The 21,105-nt window shown below is 39.7% G+C and overlaps 1 protein-coding gene across 2 annotated transcripts; it reads left to right on the forward strand.

Moving 5' to 3' along the window:
* The first annotated feature begins 9 nt into the window (after positions 1–9).
* Positions 10–2,585, forward strand: LOC134205906 (mitochondrial-processing peptidase subunit beta). 2 transcript variants are annotated; one of them, XM_062681614.1, is made up of 5 exons: positions 10–107; positions 182–280; positions 861–1,727; positions 1,793–2,140; positions 2,210–2,585. In XM_062681614.1, exons 2-5 carry the CDS (start codon positions 215–217, stop codon positions 2,348–2,350), a joined length of 1,422 nt encoding a protein of 473 aa, XP_062537598.1. In that variant the 5' UTR covers positions 10–107; positions 182–214; the 3' UTR covers positions 2,351–2,585. The 2 variants fall into 2 exon arrangements, with proteins under 2 accessions (XP_062537598.1, XP_062537599.1); XM_062681615.1 differs by lacking the exon at positions 10–107 and having other exon boundaries at positions 114–280.
* Positions 2,586–21,105: the final 18,520 nt, after the last annotated feature.

Here is a 21,105-nt window from a genome sequence, read left to right on the forward strand (position 1 = left end):
TTTCCCGATTTTCCCTTTTGCGGGATCTGTCAAACCAAACCTTTTCTGAATCTGATGCAAAACGACGACGAAGGCGACGAGGACGAGACACCATCGAGAAAACAGAAGTGAGTGTCTGGTTTGTGTTTGACCGAGAGTGAATTCCGGCTCAATTTCTCCGTGAAAATCCATTCAATTGCAGATCCGGCTTAGTTAGAGGATAACGACAACCAGCATGGCATCGCTTTTGAAGCTGACCAGCACCCTGCGGGTGTGTGGCAACGGAACCAAACTGATCCAGGTATGAATGTTCGCTCTTTTCAGCAGTAGGAAGATGGAGAAAATTTCAGTTCAATTACGTAATTTTGCAAGCGGAATTTGTGGGATTACGGATTAGATTGCGGTTTAGCTGTTATGTTTTTTAGTTCGAGTTTTGGGAATTTTGCACAATAGTAACGAAATTGGAACCCTGGATCAGATCACCGGAATTTCGTGATTATTTTGCCTTGCTGAGAGTGAGGTTAGCAGTTTTGATCGCAGGGCTGGCAACGATTTTTTTGTGGCGTGATAGGCAGATATGAACAATTTTATTGTTTAAACCCCTAGACGTGGTTAATAACTGTTTCGAACCCTAATTGAACTGAGTAACTATTCTGTTCTTAATCTCTATCAGAAATTTGTATGATTGGAATATTTGTAATTTTACCTTGCCTTAATAATGTGATGAAACGATATACAATGCACATCTTGCTAAGATAGATTTAACATTCTTAAAGAGGCAAAATTCATCATTGCTAGTCGATCTGTCTGAGATTCAACAGGGAATAGAATAGCCTGTTACCAGCCCTGCTAATTGGTTCTGAAATCCTTCCAATTTCTAGCGTCTGAAGTCCTCAAACGCCGCCGACTTCCGTGCCGCCCTGGTCAATGTTCCTCCCACCGAGGTGACCCAGCTGGACAGTGGCCTGCGCGTTGCCAGTGAGGATTCCGGATCCCAGACGGCCACCGTCGGTCTGTGGATCGATGCCGGATCGCGTTACGAGGACGCCAAAAACAATGGTGTTGCCCACTTCTTGGAACATATGGCTTTCAAGGGTACGGCCAAGCGATCCCAGACCGATCTGGAGCTGGAGGTGGAAAACATGGGAGCCCACCTGAATGCGTACACTTCTCGCGAACAGACCGTCTTCTACGCCAAGTGTCTGTCCCGAGATGTGCCAAAGGCTGTCGAAATTCTCTCCGACATCATCCAGAACTCCAAGTTGGGAGAATCGGAGATCGAACGCGAACGTGGAGTTATTCTGCGTGAGATGCAGGAAGTTGAAAGCAACTTGCAGGAAGTTGTTTTCGATCACCTTCATGCCACCGCCTACCAGGGAACACCTCTGGGCAACACCATCCTTGGCCCGACCAAGAACATCCAATCGATCGGAAAATCGGATCTGCAGGCTTACATCGATTCGCACTACAAGGCTCCTCGTATCGTGTTGGCCGCCGCCGGTGGCGTCAAGCACACCGATCTGGTTAAGCTCGCACAATCCAGCTTGGGTAAGGTGGGTAGCACCTTCGATGGCAAGGCTCCCCAGCTTTCGGCATGCCGTTTCACCGGATCGGAAGTACGCGTTCGCGATGACTCGCTGCCACTGGCCCATGTTGCTATTGCCGTTGAGGGCTGCGGATGGACCGATCAGGACAACGTCCCACTGATGGTTGCCAACACCTTGATTGGTGTCTGGGATCGCTCCCAGGTGAGTTCGGCACAATAAAGTAACCATTTTTTCATGTAAAACATAAAACATTTTTCATTTTCTAGGGAGGTGGTGCCAACAACGCCTCCCGCCTGGCAGCGGCTGCCGCTGAGGACAGCCTTTGCCACAGCTTCCAGTCATTCAACACCTGCTACAAGGACACCGGTCTGTGGGGCATCTACTTCGTGTGTGACCCGTTGAAGTGCGAAGACATGCTGTACAACGTGCAGAACGAATGGATGCGTCTGTGCACGATGGTCACCGACAGCGAGGTTGACCGCGCCAAGAACCTACTGAAGACCAACATGCTGCTGCAGTTGGATGGAACCACCCCCATTTGCGAAGACATTGGTCGCCAAATGCTGTGCTACAACCGCCGCATCCCACTGCACGAGCTGGAGAAGAGGATCGACGTAAGTTTCTTGATTTTTCCACATCAATGCACAAGTGCAATTTACTGAAACTCAACTTTGAACTTACAGAACGTCAACGCCCAGAATGTTCGTGATGTTGCCATGAAGTACATCTTCGACCGGTGCCCGGCGGTAGCAGCCGTTGGACCAGTCGAGAACCTGCCTGAATACATGCGCATCCGTGGTTCGATGTCCTGGGCCCGAGTTTAAGAAGGAGGGCGATAAAAGTAGAGAACGTACCCCATAAGATATCCGTAATAATTTTGATGTTGGAAAAGATGTAGGAACGAAATTGAAATGGTGAGAAGCTAACATCAAAGCACCTGCCGTAAAAAACTACCACGGTAACATAAATAGAGTGATGTATTTCCAAAGGAAGCGAACAGAATATTTCAATAGAGTTGGATCGTTTTGCTGTGATTGGCAATACAAACAGTAACATGTATTATTTGAGGGTTTTTTAGTCATGAATAGAAACTCGAGAACATCCATGAAAGTGATGCGCGTTTTTCCATCCATCTTCGTGTTAACTAATCTTGTCAGTTTATTCGTAGATCTGTACATATTAATGTAATATCCACTGGGTTGTTCGTGTTGATTATTTTTTTATACAGTCGATTCTCTACATCTCAATGTTTTATACCTCGATATGTCGATGGTTTCTTCAGTCCCTTCAATCTACATACATTTGGGCTTTCTACATCTCGATAACCTTCCTATATCGATATCTCTCTATCTCGATGTGTTCTGAGCATATTTTGTTAAGGATTCACTCACCTTATATCATGTTTAAATTTTCAAGCTACTAGACCAGTGGTGCTCAGTATTTTGGGCGTTTTGCCTTTCTCGTATACAAAGTATACGTAAAGGCTATATGTTCGCTCCAAAAACGAACTTTTTATAGGAGTCCCGGAGACCCATAGTGTTATATACAAATTGACTCAGTTCGACGAATTGAGGTGGTGTCTGTGTGTGTGCGTTTTTTTTTTGTTCCTAAACAATGGAGGGGGAATCTACTAAACAGACAGCCTGGGTTGTCCAGGAAGTGCGGGGTTAGGGACCACCTCCGACAGCAAACGAGGGAGGCAGGACTACATCCCCGACCCGCTAAACCGTTTCCATTGTCGCCAAGCCCATAGTCCCTTCGGTACAACCAGAAAGTAATGCTTCAAATGGGGGCCAGTGCACGACGCACCCTCGAGCTGCTTGTCCTTGCAGCACCGAACATCGTGACTCGCTTTTTTAGAAGAACACCATGGTATCGTGCCAGCGCATTGCCGGCTTCCCAGGTGCCCTTACCACGCCCTATGTCCTCGAAAGGTGGGAAGGGTCGACTTCGCGCTCTTCCCTCTACTCGACTGGTATCAATAATGATGATTCCGCGTCCACCCCAAATTGACCTTTCTGCGATAGGGCCTATTAGCCAACACACAGAGGGACTTGTCGACGCGGTGCCTACGCCTACCCCTGCCCAGCCTTGACGAGGACCCCTTTCCGTCCTCGGGCTCGGAACCTGCCCGGTTGACAAATGCCGCGAAAGCGACGATACCATGTTCGTCGGCCACTTGTTCGATAAAAGGATCGAGTTCGACCACAGGGCATGACCACCGGTATGACCCATGAAGCCGACTCCGATCCCTTGGACCACCTCTTATTTGCGCCTGAACTAGCCATCCTTGAGTCCACGCGCCACCTTCTGTGTAGCTCCGAGACGATTTGGACGATAGCCGATAAAACGGCGTTCCAGCTAACTTCATCTTTACACATCCTCCGAACTAGGTTGTCCGGGGTAGTGTCCAGACCACATGTGGCAAGCATGTGGTCACGCATTGCGCGAAAACGTGGGCACACGAACAACACGTGTTCCGCCGTTTCCTTTAAACCTGCGGCAGAGTCGGCAGAGCTTGCTTCTGTCAGGGCCTTTGCAGTCCCATTGCTTGTGCCCCGGTTCCAGGTACTTGAAGCAAACTTAGGGTTGCTCGTATATGCCCACAGGGCACACCGACCATCCCACCTTGACGCTCCCTAACTTGATTAACTTGGAGGCGTCCGCTGCAGATAGCCGAACCAATGCTACCTGCGTCCCTGCCGGACCTTTCCGTAGCCGAACGGCTGCGGTGGGCGTCTCCACTTCACACTGTCGCCGCAGTGCCGTGACGAGCTCTTGGACTTCGGTGATCTCGTTCAGGTATCTAACTCTTAGGTTCACCTCCGTCGTGAGTGCCTTCACCTTGACCGTCTCGTCTAGGACTTCCTCCGCCAACTTCTTGTAGGCAGCGCCCTTTTGCGAGACGCCCCGCTTCAGCTTGAGGATCATCTCGCCCATCCGAGTACGTCTTATTCGACGTACGTCGGCGCCGAGTTCACCGAGCTTGACGTCACTCCTCCGTTTTGATGACTAGGGCATCGCCCCTGGAGCGATTGGCGCCTACCCTAGACTTCTTGCTACCCTCGTTCACCTGGGCCTTCTTTTTGGCCCTTGACGTCTTCGGTTTCCTCTTGTTCTTGACCAGGGTCCAGGAGGCGTCATCCCCCTCTATTTCCCTGGTCTGGTGCGGCTGAGAGCTCTCAGCCTGCCGTAACCCCTTACCACCGTCTTTCCTGGGTGGACGGACCTTTCCAGGTCCTTCCTCCCCCGATTTTGGAGGTACCTGGCCGGGGTTCAGCTTCCCAGCCCCACTACCCTTGTTCGGGGTAGTCATTGGCGTAACTACAGGGGGGCTAGGGGGGGCTATAGCCCCACCTAGAATCAAGTTAGCCCCCCCTAGAGTTCCTAGGTTTTTGTATGAGTATGGCACATATCTAGCGCTCTGATCATATCTGGGCGTAACTGCAAATAATGAATTCTTATCATTTCTCTCTACAGTGAGTTGAATATATTTTATCATGTTTTCTAACTTCGAAAAATTGATATATCTTGGGTGAGAAATGCTAAACACGAAAGATATTATGCTCCCTTTATTCTCAGTCACACATATAGTTGTTTAAGGTGAATTGCGTACGAATCTAATTTCTGAAGTAAATTACACTTTCGGAGGAACATAACGCTAAAACACAACTCGTTTTCAGTACGCACAAAAATGTTTTTTAGATGTGCTTATCACCTATGCATTGACATTTGTGCTGCCAAAATGAGAAATGAGCCAAGGTGAGAGATAGGACGGGCATGGTTACAGTCATTTTGGGACTCTGTCGAGATAAATGTTGGAGTTGGAACAGTATTTTCATGCTGAAATTTCAAAGAGAGGTAACTAAAATGTAAAAAGACAGGAATACCGTCTTCGACCAGAGGTCGTACAGACTGAGCACTTAACACTTAGCATGAGACAACGGACAGGACACATAACACCCAGTGGACCAGTGGAGAATTTTTCGACCACGAAAAGTTTCCTCCTTATCGGGGGGAATCGAACCCATACTCCCTAGCAGGTTCCGAACCCATACTCCACATGCGTCTAGACGATTGACGTCGCTAACCGCACGGCCATGAAGCCCACAATAACTTGAAATTATTTCTAATGGATATGTAAAACTCGAAAGTCTTATGTATCTAAAGCTCTTAAGTTGTTTATGTATCAAAATTATTTGGAATCCCACGACATTTCTAGATTTTTATGTCAGAGCTGTTCAAGTCGTCACTGGATGTATTAAAATACCTGTTTGGTAGGCCAACTTGCGGACAGTTGAACAGAAACAATAACTTTTTTGTGTTTGACTGAAAGAATAAAAAAAAAATTAGCCCCCCCTAGAATTTTTCCTTAGTTACGCCAATGGGGGTAGTAACCCTCCGCGTTTTGGAGCGGCCCCCAGGGAGTTCATCCCTGGAGACTGTCTCCCCCGTTATTGTGTCTACTCCGTTGGTGCAGTCCCCCTCGACGTGCCCGCGAATACTTGAGCCTCAGTCTGGGTAGAATTTGGCACCACCGTCTTCGCTGGCACGCCCTCGGTCGATTCGACCTTCCCCAAGTCCGCGAATCCTTGGGCCTCAGTCTGGGTAGACCTCGACTCAACGGAATTCACGGGTTTACACTTGGCCGTCCCGACCGTCATCTCCAGCTTGGCGTCTAACATCGACTTTCGAAGTTTCAGCAAGCTCCTCTTGAGTAGACCTGTGCGCCGCCGCGCCACGCCGCCGCCGCCGGTGGTTTTACTCGCGCCGCCGCCGCCGACGATTTTGGGTCGGCGCGCCGCCGATTATAATTTTGCCACGCCGGTGACTAATCGTAATAAAAAAAATCAATCAAATTAAGTCGAGTCGAGCCAAGCACGAGACACTGAAAACGGCCAAATTATTGAGGTCGAAAGACGTATCTGTGAAGAAATACAGCGAGGTAGAGTTAATTGGAATTGTACTAAACTAGTCTTATGGAAGTTCATAAATGTTGTTAAGGTGGATCTCGTCAAAATTCAATTTTAAATCTACCTCATGCGATGGTGTCTCTAAGTCGGTTTAGTGACATACATTGTGTTGGTTATTTAATAGGTTGGTTGATTAGTTTGAGAGTTTGAATGAGGCTCTATCTAGTATAATAATACATAAATTGTTAAACTGATCTTTGGAATGCGTTAAGCCAAGGCCTCATTTAGTCGGGCACCTAAACTTGTAGGTGACTCGCAAAATGGGTTTGTTGTGAGGCCTGGATACATGCCCAAAGCGTCCCCATTCTTGAAGGATCTGGCATTGGTGCAGGAAAATTATTGCAGTTAAGAAATATCAGGTCAAGTTGACAACAGTTATTTTTTTATTTATTTAAATCAAAATATTCCCTTGTTTTAAGATTTGTGCTATTAGGACAGTTGGCTTATAAATCAAACTGATTTAGCACAATAATTAAATCCCAACTGTGAATGCTTTACCGATTTTTTTGTTCCGACTACTCGGGAGTGATTTATATTTTGAAATCAATTTCTGAATATAACTGAAAAAAACCACATGCTGAGTATCAGCAAAGCAAATATTACTGAGCAAACATTACGAGCATCAGTTAAAAACGCTTCTTATTTTATTATTCACAGCTTTTGTAACCCTGGGGTGTTGTCGCCTCGCTGCATAGTATTTAGTTAAATTATTTAGTTAAAACGTCAGGTATTTTCAAAAAATACGAAAATTTAATTTAATTGTCTTGAAATTATTTAATACTGTATTGTAAAAGCCTTATTGTGAAATTCCTGGAACTTCTGAGAATATTCGAAGAAGTATCGTTCAAACATTCATTTTTGACTTTCTTCGAAAAATACTCCAGAAATTAGTTCGGAAATAAATCAAGAAATATATTTGATAATTCCTCCAGATATTCCTCCGAAAAGTTTCTTTTAAAAAACCTAAGAAGATTAATTTAGGACCTATTCATAAAATTTGCTTGGGTATTCATTCGGAGATCCCTTACAAAGAATTTTCATTACAGATTTCTTTAGAAAATCCTTTACGAATTTCTTTCGGAAATTGCTAAAGAGATGCTTTCGGATTTTGTTCTCCGAATTCCTTCAGTCTCCATCGGAGACTTCTTGATAAATTCCTTTGGATGTGAAAATTCCTCAAGGAATTCCTTAAAAATATTCATTCGTTCTTTTGATAATTTCCTTGGGTTTTTTTTTTTGAGAATTTCTTCGGAAATTCTTCCTTCTGAAATTGTTTCGGCATTTATTTCATGAATCACTAGAAAAAGTTATTCTAGATTTCCATAAGGAATGCATTCAAAATTTGCCTAAGGAATTTCTTCACAACTTCTTCCAGCAATTCCTTTAAAACATTCTTCGGGAATTCTTCCGGAACTTCCTGCAGGAATTTCTTCGAAAATGCCTTAATTTTTCCTACAGTATTTGTTTGTTTGTTGTTTACTTTTAGATTTTTTTTCGAAAATTTAATAAGTAACTACATCGGAAACAGCTTCATTTTTAATAACTTAGGATCTCCTGGAAGATCTTCCGAAAAAAAATCTGGAGAAATATCCGAAGGAAATCTCGGAGGTTTTACGAATAATCTTTTAAAGAAGTCCATGGAGGAATATCCGAATGAATTCCGGGCGGTATTTTTTATTATTTAAGAAATAAAATTCTGGAGGAGTTCTCAATCAAATTTTTGGAGGCGTTTTTAAATAAATTTGTGTTGGGTTTAGTGTATCAGGTATCATGTATCAGAACGTCGGCTCAAGGGAGCACGTTCCCCTCAATTTAGGAGATTTGTGCCATCGCTTTCACTGGCCTTTCTAATCATTTACCTGACGGAAAAGGAAATGAAAAAGGGAAAGGAAGAGGAAGTGAAGTTGTATAGGAAAATGGAACCATTTATAGGAAAGCCAATTATGTAGACTCACACGCATTCAGCTAGGGACTAAAGAGAGGTGTCACAAAAACACAGAGGACGTAACAATGGACGAACGTCAAAGACGAAACACAGAGTGCACTGTGAAAAACGCATAATGCGAATCCATATAGGTGACAATTTGTTGAAAACTAAGTAAAACACATATCCATAACCCCACTCTTATTTAACCTCACGTTGAGATTGAACAAGAGTAGCCGAAGCCGAATGTCAAGGACTAGACACAGAGTACACTGTGAAAAACGCATAATGCGAATCCATAAAGGTAACATACACAAAGTACATTGTGAAAAACGCATAATGCGAATCCATAAAGGTAACATACACAAAGTACATTGCGAATCCATATAGGTGACAATTTGTTGAAAACTAAGTAAAATACATATTCATAACCCCTCTCTTATTTAACCTCACGTTGAGATTGAACAAGAGTAGCCGAAGCCGATTATCAAGGACGAGACACAGAGTACACTGTGAAAAACGCATAATGCGAATCCATAAAGGTAACATACACAAAGTACATTGTAAAAAAAACGCATAATGCGAATCCATATAGGTGAAAATTTGTTGAAAAACTAAGTAAAAAACATAATCCCACCCTTATTCAACCTCAAGAGTAGCTGAAGTCGAACGTCAAAGACGAAACACAGAGTACACTGTGAAAAGCGCATAATGCGAATCCATATAGGTGACAAACACAAAGTACATTGTAAAAAAATGCATAATGCGAATCCATATAGGTGGAAGTTTGTTGAAAAACTAGTTGGAAGTTGGGTTTAGTGTAGGAATTTTCAAATAAACTTTTGAAGGGAGAACCTGAATGGATTTTCGAAAATAATTCCTAAAGGAACTTCTAAAAGATTTTTTGAAGGTAAAATACTTTCCTAAGGAATTTCTAGAGGAATCGATAAAGGTATTTTTGAAGGATTTTATGATGGAATTTCCGAAGGAATTCTCAAAGGAAGCTACGAAGAAAATCCTAATAGAATTTCAGAGAAAATGCCTACTGTTTTTTTATGTAATTCCTAGGTTTCTTCAAGAATTCCTTTGGAATTTTTCCCAGTAATTTATTCGCAATTTTCTCCAGAGATTCTTTTGAAGATTCGTCCAGGAATTCCTTATGAAATTGCCTCTATAAAAACTCCTCCGTAAACGAATTCCAGAAATTTCTTCGGAAATTCTTCCGGATATTCCTTAAAATTTACCTCAGGGATTACGTCAGAATTTCCTCCATGTATTCCTTTGTTTAAGAAACCATTGGGAAATTCGTTAAGGTTCGTTCTTTTGGGAATTCCTTTAAAAGTTTATTAGGAAATTGCTTTAGGAATTGCATCATAAAATCCTTTAGGAATTCTTTCGTAATTCCTTTAGAAATTCTTTCGGATATACCTTCCGAAAATCATATGCAAATTTCTTTTGAAATATCGACGGAAAATGTTTTGGTTGTCATTAGTGGACTCCATCGTGAATGCCCTTACAGGATCCAAGGGTCACAGTAGGTGAACGAAATAGCACTGCAAATTTTCTAAATATACTAGATGTACAGCCGCTCAAACATTACCCAATTGTTTATGTAACTCAAAGAATAGTAGATATATTGAGAAGTAAATCGACTGGAGTTTATCAAAATCCTGAATTGGGAAAATTTTTGGAAAAAAATATTAACAAATTAGTCCTATGACACCGAAGTCTAGTTCTCAATACTGCTCAAGGGTTACGAAAAGTGAAGCAGGATTCGTTGTTAAATTTTGATTCATCAAAATCAGAGAATAATAAAATAGTTTTAATTTAAATAGCATCTTGAGATCAGGTATTTATTAGTGTCGCTGGTAATTTACTATGGAATGTGCTGTTTGATGATCGACAAACATGGAATATTTCAATTTTAATCCACTGAAGTCGATTTTTATACGGGCGATTTGTACGGTGTGAATCAAAACCACGTGAATTCAAAAATCCGCCCTAGATTTTGTTTTTGCCACTGATTTGTTCATCCACGCCGGTTTACGCCGCCGCCGCCGGCGCCGAAAAAAGCCAACGGCGCGCCGCCGTGACGCCGCCGCCGCCGGGGCAAAAGTGACCACTACGCCGCCGCCGCCGATTATATGACCGGCGCACAGGTCTACTCTTGAGGTCCTTACTGATATTATGCTTCGATGACGCAAAGTCGATAATGGCGTCCAGCTGTTCCGTCGCCACCTCGAAGGCCGAAAGCCCATCGCGTTTGCGGTTCATCGCCTCCACAAGCCATGGGCCGTCAATAACCTCTACTGGTGTTTTTTTAGCCGAGATGAAGGTTAAGTGACCCACGATGGCACTGCGCACCGAGCTGCCGACTATTGCCTCTGGCCTCCTAGGCGGAGACCTGAACAACCCACCTCTTGCGAAGGGGTTGTCGCCTACACTACTACCACTAATTGAAGAATTGACTTGGTTTTCCATTTTTGTCCCACGAGTTGCTCAGGAAAAGAGGTCCACCACGCCAGAGCCCAGCATGACGCGGTAAGGGACAATTACTGTGGAGGGTGCCCAGGTACCCCACAGGCTCCGTTAAAGGCCTAGCTCATTATTTCACCCCCCTGGCCATGCATCCCCTCGGCACGGGTCGCTTGACGCCTTGGGATTAGGGGTTAGGGACGATGGTCCCGGTCTAACTCGTAGTGGCCATGGGGAGGGGTCGTCAAGCCCTTGCACAAAGTCCCTGCTGCCCCCGATGTCTGTGTGTGTGTGTGTGTGTGTGTTTTTTTTACAAGGGTTAAAGGCCATCAAAAATCTGCGCGACAGACACCTCGAGCATCCACACTATGCTCGAAGGCGAACAGGGATGGGTTCCTCCCGACCTGCTAAAAATGTGCCTCCCGGATAAACCGGGTCCCTTATCCTCCTTGCCTCGATCCCCCCGGGACCACGGGATGCTGCGACTACTTCGGGGGTGGCTGTGCTCATGCACTTCTTCTAAAATTCCGGCCCCTAGCTTATGTTTATTAGACCTCTTCATGTTTTTAAAAAGTATCAAAAATTCAACCGGTCAGCCCAGAATCACAATTCTTATGCTAAAATAAGTTTCCTGTCAAATTTTCAGCTAATTCGAATAAAATTTCGAAGTGGCTCAAGTCGATTTAGTGTTTTTGGGTTATTTTCAATTTTGTAAAAAATCTAACAATAGATATAAACGTCGAAAACTATCGCAACAACCTCTATACGGAAGCTTTTGGTGTGCTCTACAAGTCTTGTGAACATTGCGATTCGTTCCGTTAACGTTTTGTCCGTGTTAAAGTGATTTTCAAGCTTTTAAGTGCATAAAAATACTATTTTACAAAATTCTTAAATTTATGACAAATGATTTCTAATTTATTATATTATTATTCCTCTTTTTTCCCTGAACATTTGAGTAATATTATTGCCAATGTGCGATTTACCGTTAAATTCTTAAAAATCAGAAGCTGAGCATTTGTCGTAAATTTGCTCGTTAGGGGCCATCCAGAAACCACGTGGTTATATTTTTGAAGATTTTCAACCCCCCCTCCCCCCATGTGGCTTATCGTGGTCAATTGGAAGACCCCCCCCCCCCTATGACCACGTGGTTTTTTCAAGTACAAAAATTAAAAAAAAAAACCTTATGTAACTAAAACATATGGTTAATCCGATCAATTTTGAAGATGGACAATTTCAATTGATTCAAAATTAAACTAAACCCAGCATGGGAATTATAAATTTTCATGAAGTCGAAAATTTTGATTATGTTATCATGTTGTAATGTGTATCAGGTATTAGGATATCTAGAACTCGCACACCTTCAATGCTTCAGGAGGATACAAAAAAATGTGGGCTCGCGAATATCTTATAAAAATTTCGAGAAAAATTTATAATGGTTTAGAAATTTCCCAAAATATCCATATACTTTTAATTTTTTTCGAAATTTTTTTATTAGTGTTTTTTTTTTGAATAACTATAAAGTTCATTGCTGAATATCCCTATAGAATCCATAGAGTATTTGGGACCTTCCATAGCTCTGGAGCTACTGGAAATTCTTAAGATATTAACCTCAGCGAAGCATCTGAACTGAACTTATACAATGAAGGTTTATCAGAGAAACACAAAGTTAATATGTAATATTAGAGATGCAAATGAAACCTCCTACTGTTGTTTCTTTTGAGTAGCATTCCTGTAGAAATTTCAGTATTGTTTTCAGAATCATCAATATTAGAAATAAATAATTATAAATTTTTTTTTTTAATTGTTCATTGCTAATATTGATTTATTCATGAAAATTTTGAACTTTTCCGTTGAACATTTTGATTTCTTTATGGAAAATTCTTGTTTCCTCATTGAAATTTTTACTTTTACAAGTGCTAATTTATTATTGTTGTGTGTATTATTGTTTTTTATTGGCAATTTCCTATTTTATTATGGAAAATTTCTATTTTTTCTCTACTGAAGAGATTTTAAATCCAGATCTGGCTCATCTCTCAAAATTTCTAATTCTTCATTGAAATTTTATTTTGATATCGACTCGTGGAAGCAAATGTTGCCATACTAAAAATATTTTCTCGGTCACTCTGATGGTTCTTTGGAATAATTTTCCAAGGAACTTCTATTCCATATCTCGAATATGCTTCAGTCAATGGTCCTTTCATAAGCGACTCATAGAGAAATGGATGTATTATAGACCAATTATTATTTTGGAGTTCGGATCATTCGATTTATCCAATTAACCAACTTATGAATGATGTATGATATAATATCCCAGTAGGTCCATTGGGTTAATATGACTTCAATTATTATTTACACAAGCTACTACAGACTTTTTAGTTTATACAAAACGTCCTGGAACTACTTGATCATTCAAGTCCGTGAACCCAGTGCTTCTAAGGCCCTACAAAAACAGTTTGCGAACATTCCTCATAGTCATTGCGCAACTTGCTGTTGACTCAAGATAATTTTGGGTACCTTGTCTCTTGAATCTCATGTTAATGGAAATTAGGGTCATATGCTTATTTCATCGGATTGGGTATATACCGATGATGAGAACATTACAAATGTCTTGATTGATCTGGTAGATTCGTGGGTTGAACTTGAGAGCATTTTGAAGTACTTTGAGCATCTCGTGTTCCTGAATATTAATCACTGGCTTAACCTTCAGGATGACCCATCTTATCTGACCACCCATCTGTTTAGAATGATTCAAACATTTAAACTTTATTTACACGCTCTTAGAATCGAAATCTTCCCAAGGTTTTGCATATCTGAGTTTTCATGGTCAGTCAAATTTGAGCTCCCATATTTTTTCTGTAAAGCCAATATCTAGATGAACAATTTTACTGAAGAAAATGGTGGCCTAGCTTTCTTTTGTGATTTTATAGACAATCTAAAACGCTGGGCATATATGACCCTTCATTCCTGAAAGGGTTGAGATTTGTTTTAGAATTCAATTTCAATCGTTATTATAACACTATTTTTTAGCCTAGATTATTTAAGGAATTGGAGAGTTTTTTTCTGGAACACTGCCACTTTTTTGTCATATCGTAGGAATCTCCTTAGTTCTAAGACCCTTTTATGAATTTAAAAGCATTTTATTTAGAATTTCATGTTGATTTTTTAAATGCAAGCTTCTCTATGTCATAACCTTTTTCATGCGCACTACTTGAATTTTGTGCATTTAGAACATTTAGGTGCATTATTAATTTTTTCGATCAATTATGATAATTATTCAATATCATAAAAACTAGGCTTCTTAAGCCTAAATTATTGTCTACATTTATTGCTTGGATTAATTTTAAATTCCAAGATCTTCTTAATTTTTAAGAATAATTATTCTGGAGTTGTAAGGGAAACCCTTCGGAATATTGATAAGAAATTTTTCGGAGTCTCCCCGGAAAATCTTTAGAATTTCAAAGACATTTTTTCCGAAATTCTGTGGAAGAGTTCCGAAAAATGGTCGGTAGAAATTTTTGAGAACTAGAAGAATCCGTAGAAAGATCCGAAATGCATATTTACGATGAAAATTCCAATAAACATCAAATTCCGAAGAATTTCAAGTATAAAAAATCCAGCTTACTTTTTACAAAATCTCTAAAGATTTTTTTTCCAAAATCCTGGGCAACTTTAATGAATCTTCAAAGAAAATTTTCCTAAATTTCCAATGGAATTTTTTTTCGTTTCCCAAAAGAAATTCTTAGAAATTTTCAGCAGTTTTTTTTTTTAATTTCCAAAAGAAATTATTAGGAATATGCCAAAATATTTCCGATGGCAATTCCTAAGATTTTCCAGTAGAAAATCAAAAAAAGTTCATCTGAATCACAAATAATGAATTTCCCGAGTAAATTCCGATGTTTTTACAAGTGGAAATAACGAAAAAATTGTACTTTTGTAGTACTTGTGAAGGTTGTACTTTTGAAGCATTTCCAGTAGCAATTCCTTAAAAAATTAAATCAAAATTTTAAAGATTTTCTGATGTTAAAATTCCTTAAACTTTCTAAATCATGTGCATCTTTGCATGGTAAAGATTTAAAGCAATGTTTAGCTGAACCTACAAAGAAATCAAAATGACATCCCGAAAAGAATGAATTCCCGATTAAATTTTGAAATGATTTCTGGTTCAAATTCAAAAAATATGAACCTTGAGAATTCTAAAGATTTATTGTTTGAAAATCCAAAGAATTTTTTGAAGGTAATCCATAGACTCTTCCGTGGAAATTCTAAATAATGCCCCAAAAAAAAATATATGTACTTGGAAAATTTAAAAAAAAATGTGATGGAACTCACAAAGAGCGTAAAAATGTATTCCGAAAAATTTTCATTTCAAAATTCCATAATTGAAAAAAAATCAACGGAAATATAAAAGTGTTTTATGTGACATTGGCACCATATTCCAACTGGAAGTTGGTCTACTTTTCAACTTAGTATGTTCTATTAGCATTTCCTCAGTTATAAATTGACATTGCACGATTATATATCTTGTGTAGCAAGTACGATGGATACACTATACCTAGGGTGTCGAGAATGTTTCCCACCCGAAAACATCCTAGACAGGAACGAGAATCGAACTCGTCATCTCCGGATTGGCAATCCTACGCCTTTGCTCGCAAGGCTAACTGGAGACTGAACATTTTGAAGTGCACTCTTTAAAATGTTCGAAAAACTTCTTTTGTAAATGAAGAAGAATTTCTGGTGAAGATTCGGAAGAACTTAGCGAAGAAATTCATTAGAATGTTTTTCCACCGGAAATTATATGTATTTCCCACAGGACTGATTTGAAAATTTAAAAGACAGAATTCACATGGAATTTTTTTCGGAGTGTTACGGGAAAATTTTCGGAATTAACACTGGAGATGTTTTGTTTTTTGTTAAATTGCAAATTTGTAGCAAAATTTCCAAGCAAAATTTTTTAGAGAGAATTGATCAAAAAAAATCTGAATGCCAGCACTTTATCAGGATTGTATGAAGTAATGTCAATGTTTTTACAGGAAATTTCTTTACTTGATTTTTCCTGAATATCCACAAAAAAAATTCTTTTGAATTTTTCTTCTTAAGATTTTTTCTTGGATTATTGTAAAAACATAACATTTCTCAAAATTGTAGCTACAGTCCGCTGATGAAAAAGTGTCGGCGGCGTGATGCCAAAAACCATCTGCGGCGGAATTTTTTTAAAAATACTTTTCCATTTTTTCTATCCAAATTTTTTTTGTGGAAATTGAGACTGAATCGCAACCTGTTTTTTCGTTTATTTATGTATGGATATAGGATCTTAGGCTAAGATGGTCGAATAATGCAGATATGCATCGGCGTTGCGACCGACGCTGCGTTATCGATTTTTCTCGATGTGCACCTACGTCTTTTTAACGCTGAGTTGAAAAGACGCTACGTGGGCATCGGCCCTTAGATGCGCTTTGCGTTTAATATTTAATCATTAAATTTTAATGATTTGTATTCTATTGTTATCCACCAAAAAATTTTCGTGTAAAAAAAACCACGTGGTTCGAGAGCAACACCCCCCCTCCCCCCATGTGGCTTATCGTGGTCTTTTGCCAAACCCCCCCTCCCCCCATATATGACCACGTGGTTTCTGGACGGCCCCAGGTTTTCTTCAAACAAGTTGTTCGAACTAAACATAAATCAAATCATATGATATTTGATGCTTACAACAAACGACTTCCAAATTTTGTTAATTTCACCATATGTCTGCATGCTTTTAACATCGAATGCATCGTAGCAACAAGTGAAATCGAAGTTTCTTTGTTCGAACAACTTGTTTGAAGAAATCTCAGCGTGCAAATTTATGACAAATGTTCAGCTTCTGATTTTTAAGAATTTAACGGTAAATCACACATGGGCAAATTTATAACTCAAATTTCCAGGAAAAAAGAGGAATAATAATAGAATAAATTAGAAATCATTTGTCATAAATTCAAGAATTTTGTAGAACAACGACCTTTGGGGGAAACAGTATTTTTATGCACTTAAAAGCTCGAAAATCACATTAACATGGACAAAACGTGAACGGAACGCATCGCAATGTTCACAAGACTTGTAGAGCACATCAAAAGCTTCCATATAGAGGTTGTGCGATAGTTTTCGACGTGTATATCAGGGATGCCAGATGATATTTTCTAATGTCTTCACAGTCGTTCAAAAATGTCTTCAAATGTCTTCAATAATAAGATTATGATTATCAGCGAGAAATTTCAAAATCCAATAGGTGTGTAAATTCAATAATCTCTCCTTGTATTAAATACTGATGTTGAATAATATTTATTTTTTTAACATTCAAATTATTAGAATTCAAGAGAATATTTTTTAAAATTCTCTAGTTTTTTAAAAAGAGTTTCCCCTGGATTTTGTACTGAGTCGGATTTTTAAACTGAATTTCCACGTGGAACTCTTCCAAATTTCTTTTTAAAGAATACCCTGTTCGGATACAAAATTTGCTGTGGAATACTTGAAGAAACATCCAGAGAATTTTCTGAAGGGACGAACGGATGGAGCTTCTTATTATTAGGTTAAAAGACTATTATTCTTCCATTTACTTCCACTATTAACTTTTTTATGTATCCAGATACGCATTTCGTTTCCTACTTGGAAACTTCTTCAGTGTTTGTTATCGACGATCAGTGTTTGAGTCGATAACAAACACTGAAGAAGTTTCCAAGTAGGAAACGAAATGCGTATCTGATTGTTGATACATAAAAAAGTTAATAGTGGAAGTAAATGGAAGAATAATAGTCTTTTAACCTTGTAGCATTTCCCCTAAGACGCTCTAAAATAATTAAATCATTCTTATTATTTCTTATTATTCTGAAGGAACTTCCGGAGGAATACTTAGAAAAACTTAAGAAGGAATTCCTGTAGAACCTTCAGGATGAATTCCGCAGGGATTTTCTGGTGGAATACCTGAAGGATTTTCCTTGATGAATTTCTGAAGGATATTCCTGAGGAATCATTGAGGCAATTTCCGGTGGAATTCCCGACGAAACTTCTGGAGAAATTCTTGAAGGTAGTTGGAGAAGCTTCTTGAGGTGTTGCTGCAGAAAATTCCGAAAGGAATCCTGGAGGAAATAGAAGTATACTTTCGGAGGCATTCTTGGAGTGTAATTCGGCAACCTTGAAGGATCTTCCAGAAAAGGAACTTCCGGAGGGCTTCCTGGAGGAGCTTCCGCTGAAATCCCGGGGGAAACTTTTGGATGAAGGAACTACCGAAAGAGTTCTGGAGGAACTTCTGGAGGATCTTCCAAATGAATTCCTGGGGGATTTTTAGAATAAATCCCTGGAATTTCCGGACAATTTCCTGGATGAATTTCGGAAAGAATACCAGAACGTATGTTTGAAGAAATTCTTAGAGGAATACTCAGAGAAAATACTGGACGAATGTCCAAAGATATTTCTAGAAGAATTACCAAAGGAATTCAAGGAAGAATTTAACGAAAGTGTGTAACAAGTTTCCTCTGATTTTGCTACTTAGTCATAAATTAAAATTCCTTTTAGGAAGATTTACAGGTAGAAATTTTCCATGGAAATAATGAGAAATATCCATTCAACACCAGAACAATTTCAATTTCTTGTCGACATTCGTAAACATTTTCTATTACAATAATTGAGACAATTTTCTTGTGGAAATTAAAAGAGTTCAGAAGAAATTCAGGAGAATTTTCAATTTAAATTTTGGAGGATTTCCTTATTATCTTTTTACGGAAATTATTAGATATAAATTTTGTACTGAATTTCCAATTTCAATTCTCTTGAGTTTAGACAAGAAATTCCTCATAATTTTCATCGGAAATTCCCCTTATTTTACACGAAGAATTCTTTGAAATTTTTACAGACAATTCTTTCAAAAATTCACGGAAAACTCAAAGAGTTTCCCGGCGGATATTTAGAGGAAAGTCACATGGAAATGACGAAAAGATCAAATTTTTTTTTTGTGTCTTTATTAAGGAGACTTTCAGCCCTAGGCTGGCTCGTCTCCGGAAGATCAAATGAATTCAGAAGGAATAAAGATAAAATTCAGGTCCTAGCTTAACGGTTGAATAGATTAAATCAAGTCATAGAAGAATTCAATCAATTTTTGCCGTAAATTTGATCGGTCATTCATTCCGATGTATTGATCGAAATACCTTTTTACATACACGTCAAACACGCCGCCGCCGCCAAAAAAAAATCGAACAAATTCTGCCATCGGGAATTTTTAACCAGCACACAACTCAAAGTTAACTGCGTATGAGGTCTGAAATGCGTTGCAGTTATCAGCCCGCTAGTGTGAAGGTATTTTTAGATTTCAGATTCTTGGCCCGGGACAAAGATTTTTATAACTTTTGTAATTTTGTTGTATAATTTACTATTTACTGTATGTAATAGAAGTCGCAGAATTTATAAGTAAAAAATTAAATTGTATTTTCCACTCGCTGGCTTATTGATTGTTATCTTCAAATAAGTAGATAAGTCTTCAAATATTTTGAAAAGTCTTCAAAAAGTCTTCACGAAATAAATGTCTTCACAGAGATTCAAATGTCTTCAAATTGAAGACATGTCTTCAAATCTGGCATCTCTGGTGTATATCTCTTGTTAGATTTTTTACAAAATTGAAAATAGCCCAAAAACACTAAATCGACTTGAGCCACTCGAAATTTTATCCGAATTAGCTGAAAATTTGACAGGAAACTTATTTTAGCATAAGAATTGTGATTCTGGGCTGACCGGTTGAATTTTTGATACTTTTTTAAAACATGAAGAGGTCTAATGTTTATGTTTATGTTTATTGTATAGATTCATCTGACATTTGGTGGTCTTAATGAATATAGTAAATTTAAACAAGTATACATTAAACGATTACAATCTTCTTAAAAAGGTGGTCAATGGTAAGTTAAAATCAAATAGCCTATAAATGCTGTTAAAAGCAGCCGCAGCAGCACGGAAAGGTTCATTCATGCCATACATTCGATTACGCGGAGAAAGGTGCAGGAAATCTCGTTGACGCATTGTTCGTTCCGGAACATAAAGATTTAACCTCATGAGAAGTTCCGGAGAGTCAATTTCACCAGTCACGATTTTGGCCACGAAGGCCACCTGCGATCTATTCCTTCTCATTTGAAGAGTGTCAATACCAAGTAGTCTACATCGATCCTCATATGCGGGAAGATGAGTGGGATCCCTCCATGGAAGGTGCCGAAGTGCATAACGCACGAATCTACGCTGCACAGTTTCTAGCCTTGAGATCCAGACGCTATGATAAGGGCTCCAAACTACAGCACAAAATTCAAGGATAGAACGAACTAAAGAGCAGTACAGAGATTTTAGACAATGAGGATCCCGGAAGTCTTCAGATAGTTTGAAAATGAATCCGAGTTGCCGATTAGCTTTTGCGATGATGTCGTAATAGTGCGGCTTGAATGTCATGTCTTGATCCAGTGTGACTCCTAAATTCTTGATCGTATTCACTCTTTCGAGATACAGAGATACAATAGTCAAAACCTTTCGGCTTGTGTTTCCGATAAAAACAAATAGCATTACATTTTTGAATACTGAGCGTCAGGAGATTAGCAGATCACCAGTTCGTCATTCTATCTACACGCGATTGCAGTTCTTCACAATCCTCGATGCTGTTGATAATCTTAAACTTAGCTAGCTTATGCTAGTCTGGCTGGCTAATCCACTGCTACTCGATCCATCGGCGGTCGTGCCACAAACTTCTTATCTCGAATCCTTCTGACTCCCCCCGGCGTCGAGGGTGGTCCACCAGTTTCGGTGAAGGAAACTTTTGCACTGATGGTGCCCCGACTACCGGCGGCTATTGCAGGGGACGCTTTCGCGCATTGCGCCTACTTCATCTTCGGGTTGCAGAGGTAATCTGACAGTTCCCCAGTTAACATTTTGATACGTATAGCTTTTGATATAAGTTGTCATATACAAGCAAGAGAACTTGTATAATGCACTGAATCACTATAGGGAAGATCCATAAAGTACGTCACGCAAAAATTGGCGATTTTCAACCCCCCCTCCCCCCTTCGTCACAATTTTTGTATTAAACCTCTAAAATTTTTGTATGAGTCGTCACGCTGCTTGGACCCCCCCTCCCCCCTAAGAGCGTGACGTACTTTGTGGATGCCCCCATATACAGTGGGTCCAAAAAGTCTAGCTGCATATTCTTTAG

This window comes from Armigeres subalbatus, chromosome 1, assembly GCF_024139115.2.
Source record: "Armigeres subalbatus isolate Guangzhou_Male chromosome 1, GZ_Asu_2, whole genome shotgun sequence".
Lineage (NCBI taxonomy): Eukaryota > Metazoa > Arthropoda > Insecta > Diptera > Culicidae > Armigeres > Armigeres subalbatus.

Bases quoted from the DNA above. Each gene is read 5' to 3' on its own strand.
- LOC134205906 (XM_062681614.1), top strand. From the start codon at position 215: ATGGCATCGCTTTTGAAGCTGACCAGCACCCTGCGGGTGTGTGGCAAC. The intron at 281-860 runs GTATGAATGTTC...TCCAATTTCTAG, and splicing joins ACGGAACCAAACTGATCCAG to CGTCTGAAGTCCTCAAACGC. The intron at 1,728-1,792 runs GTGAGTTCGGCA...TTCATTTTCTAG, and splicing joins GTGTCTGGGATCGCTCCCAG to GGAGGTGGTGCCAACAACGC.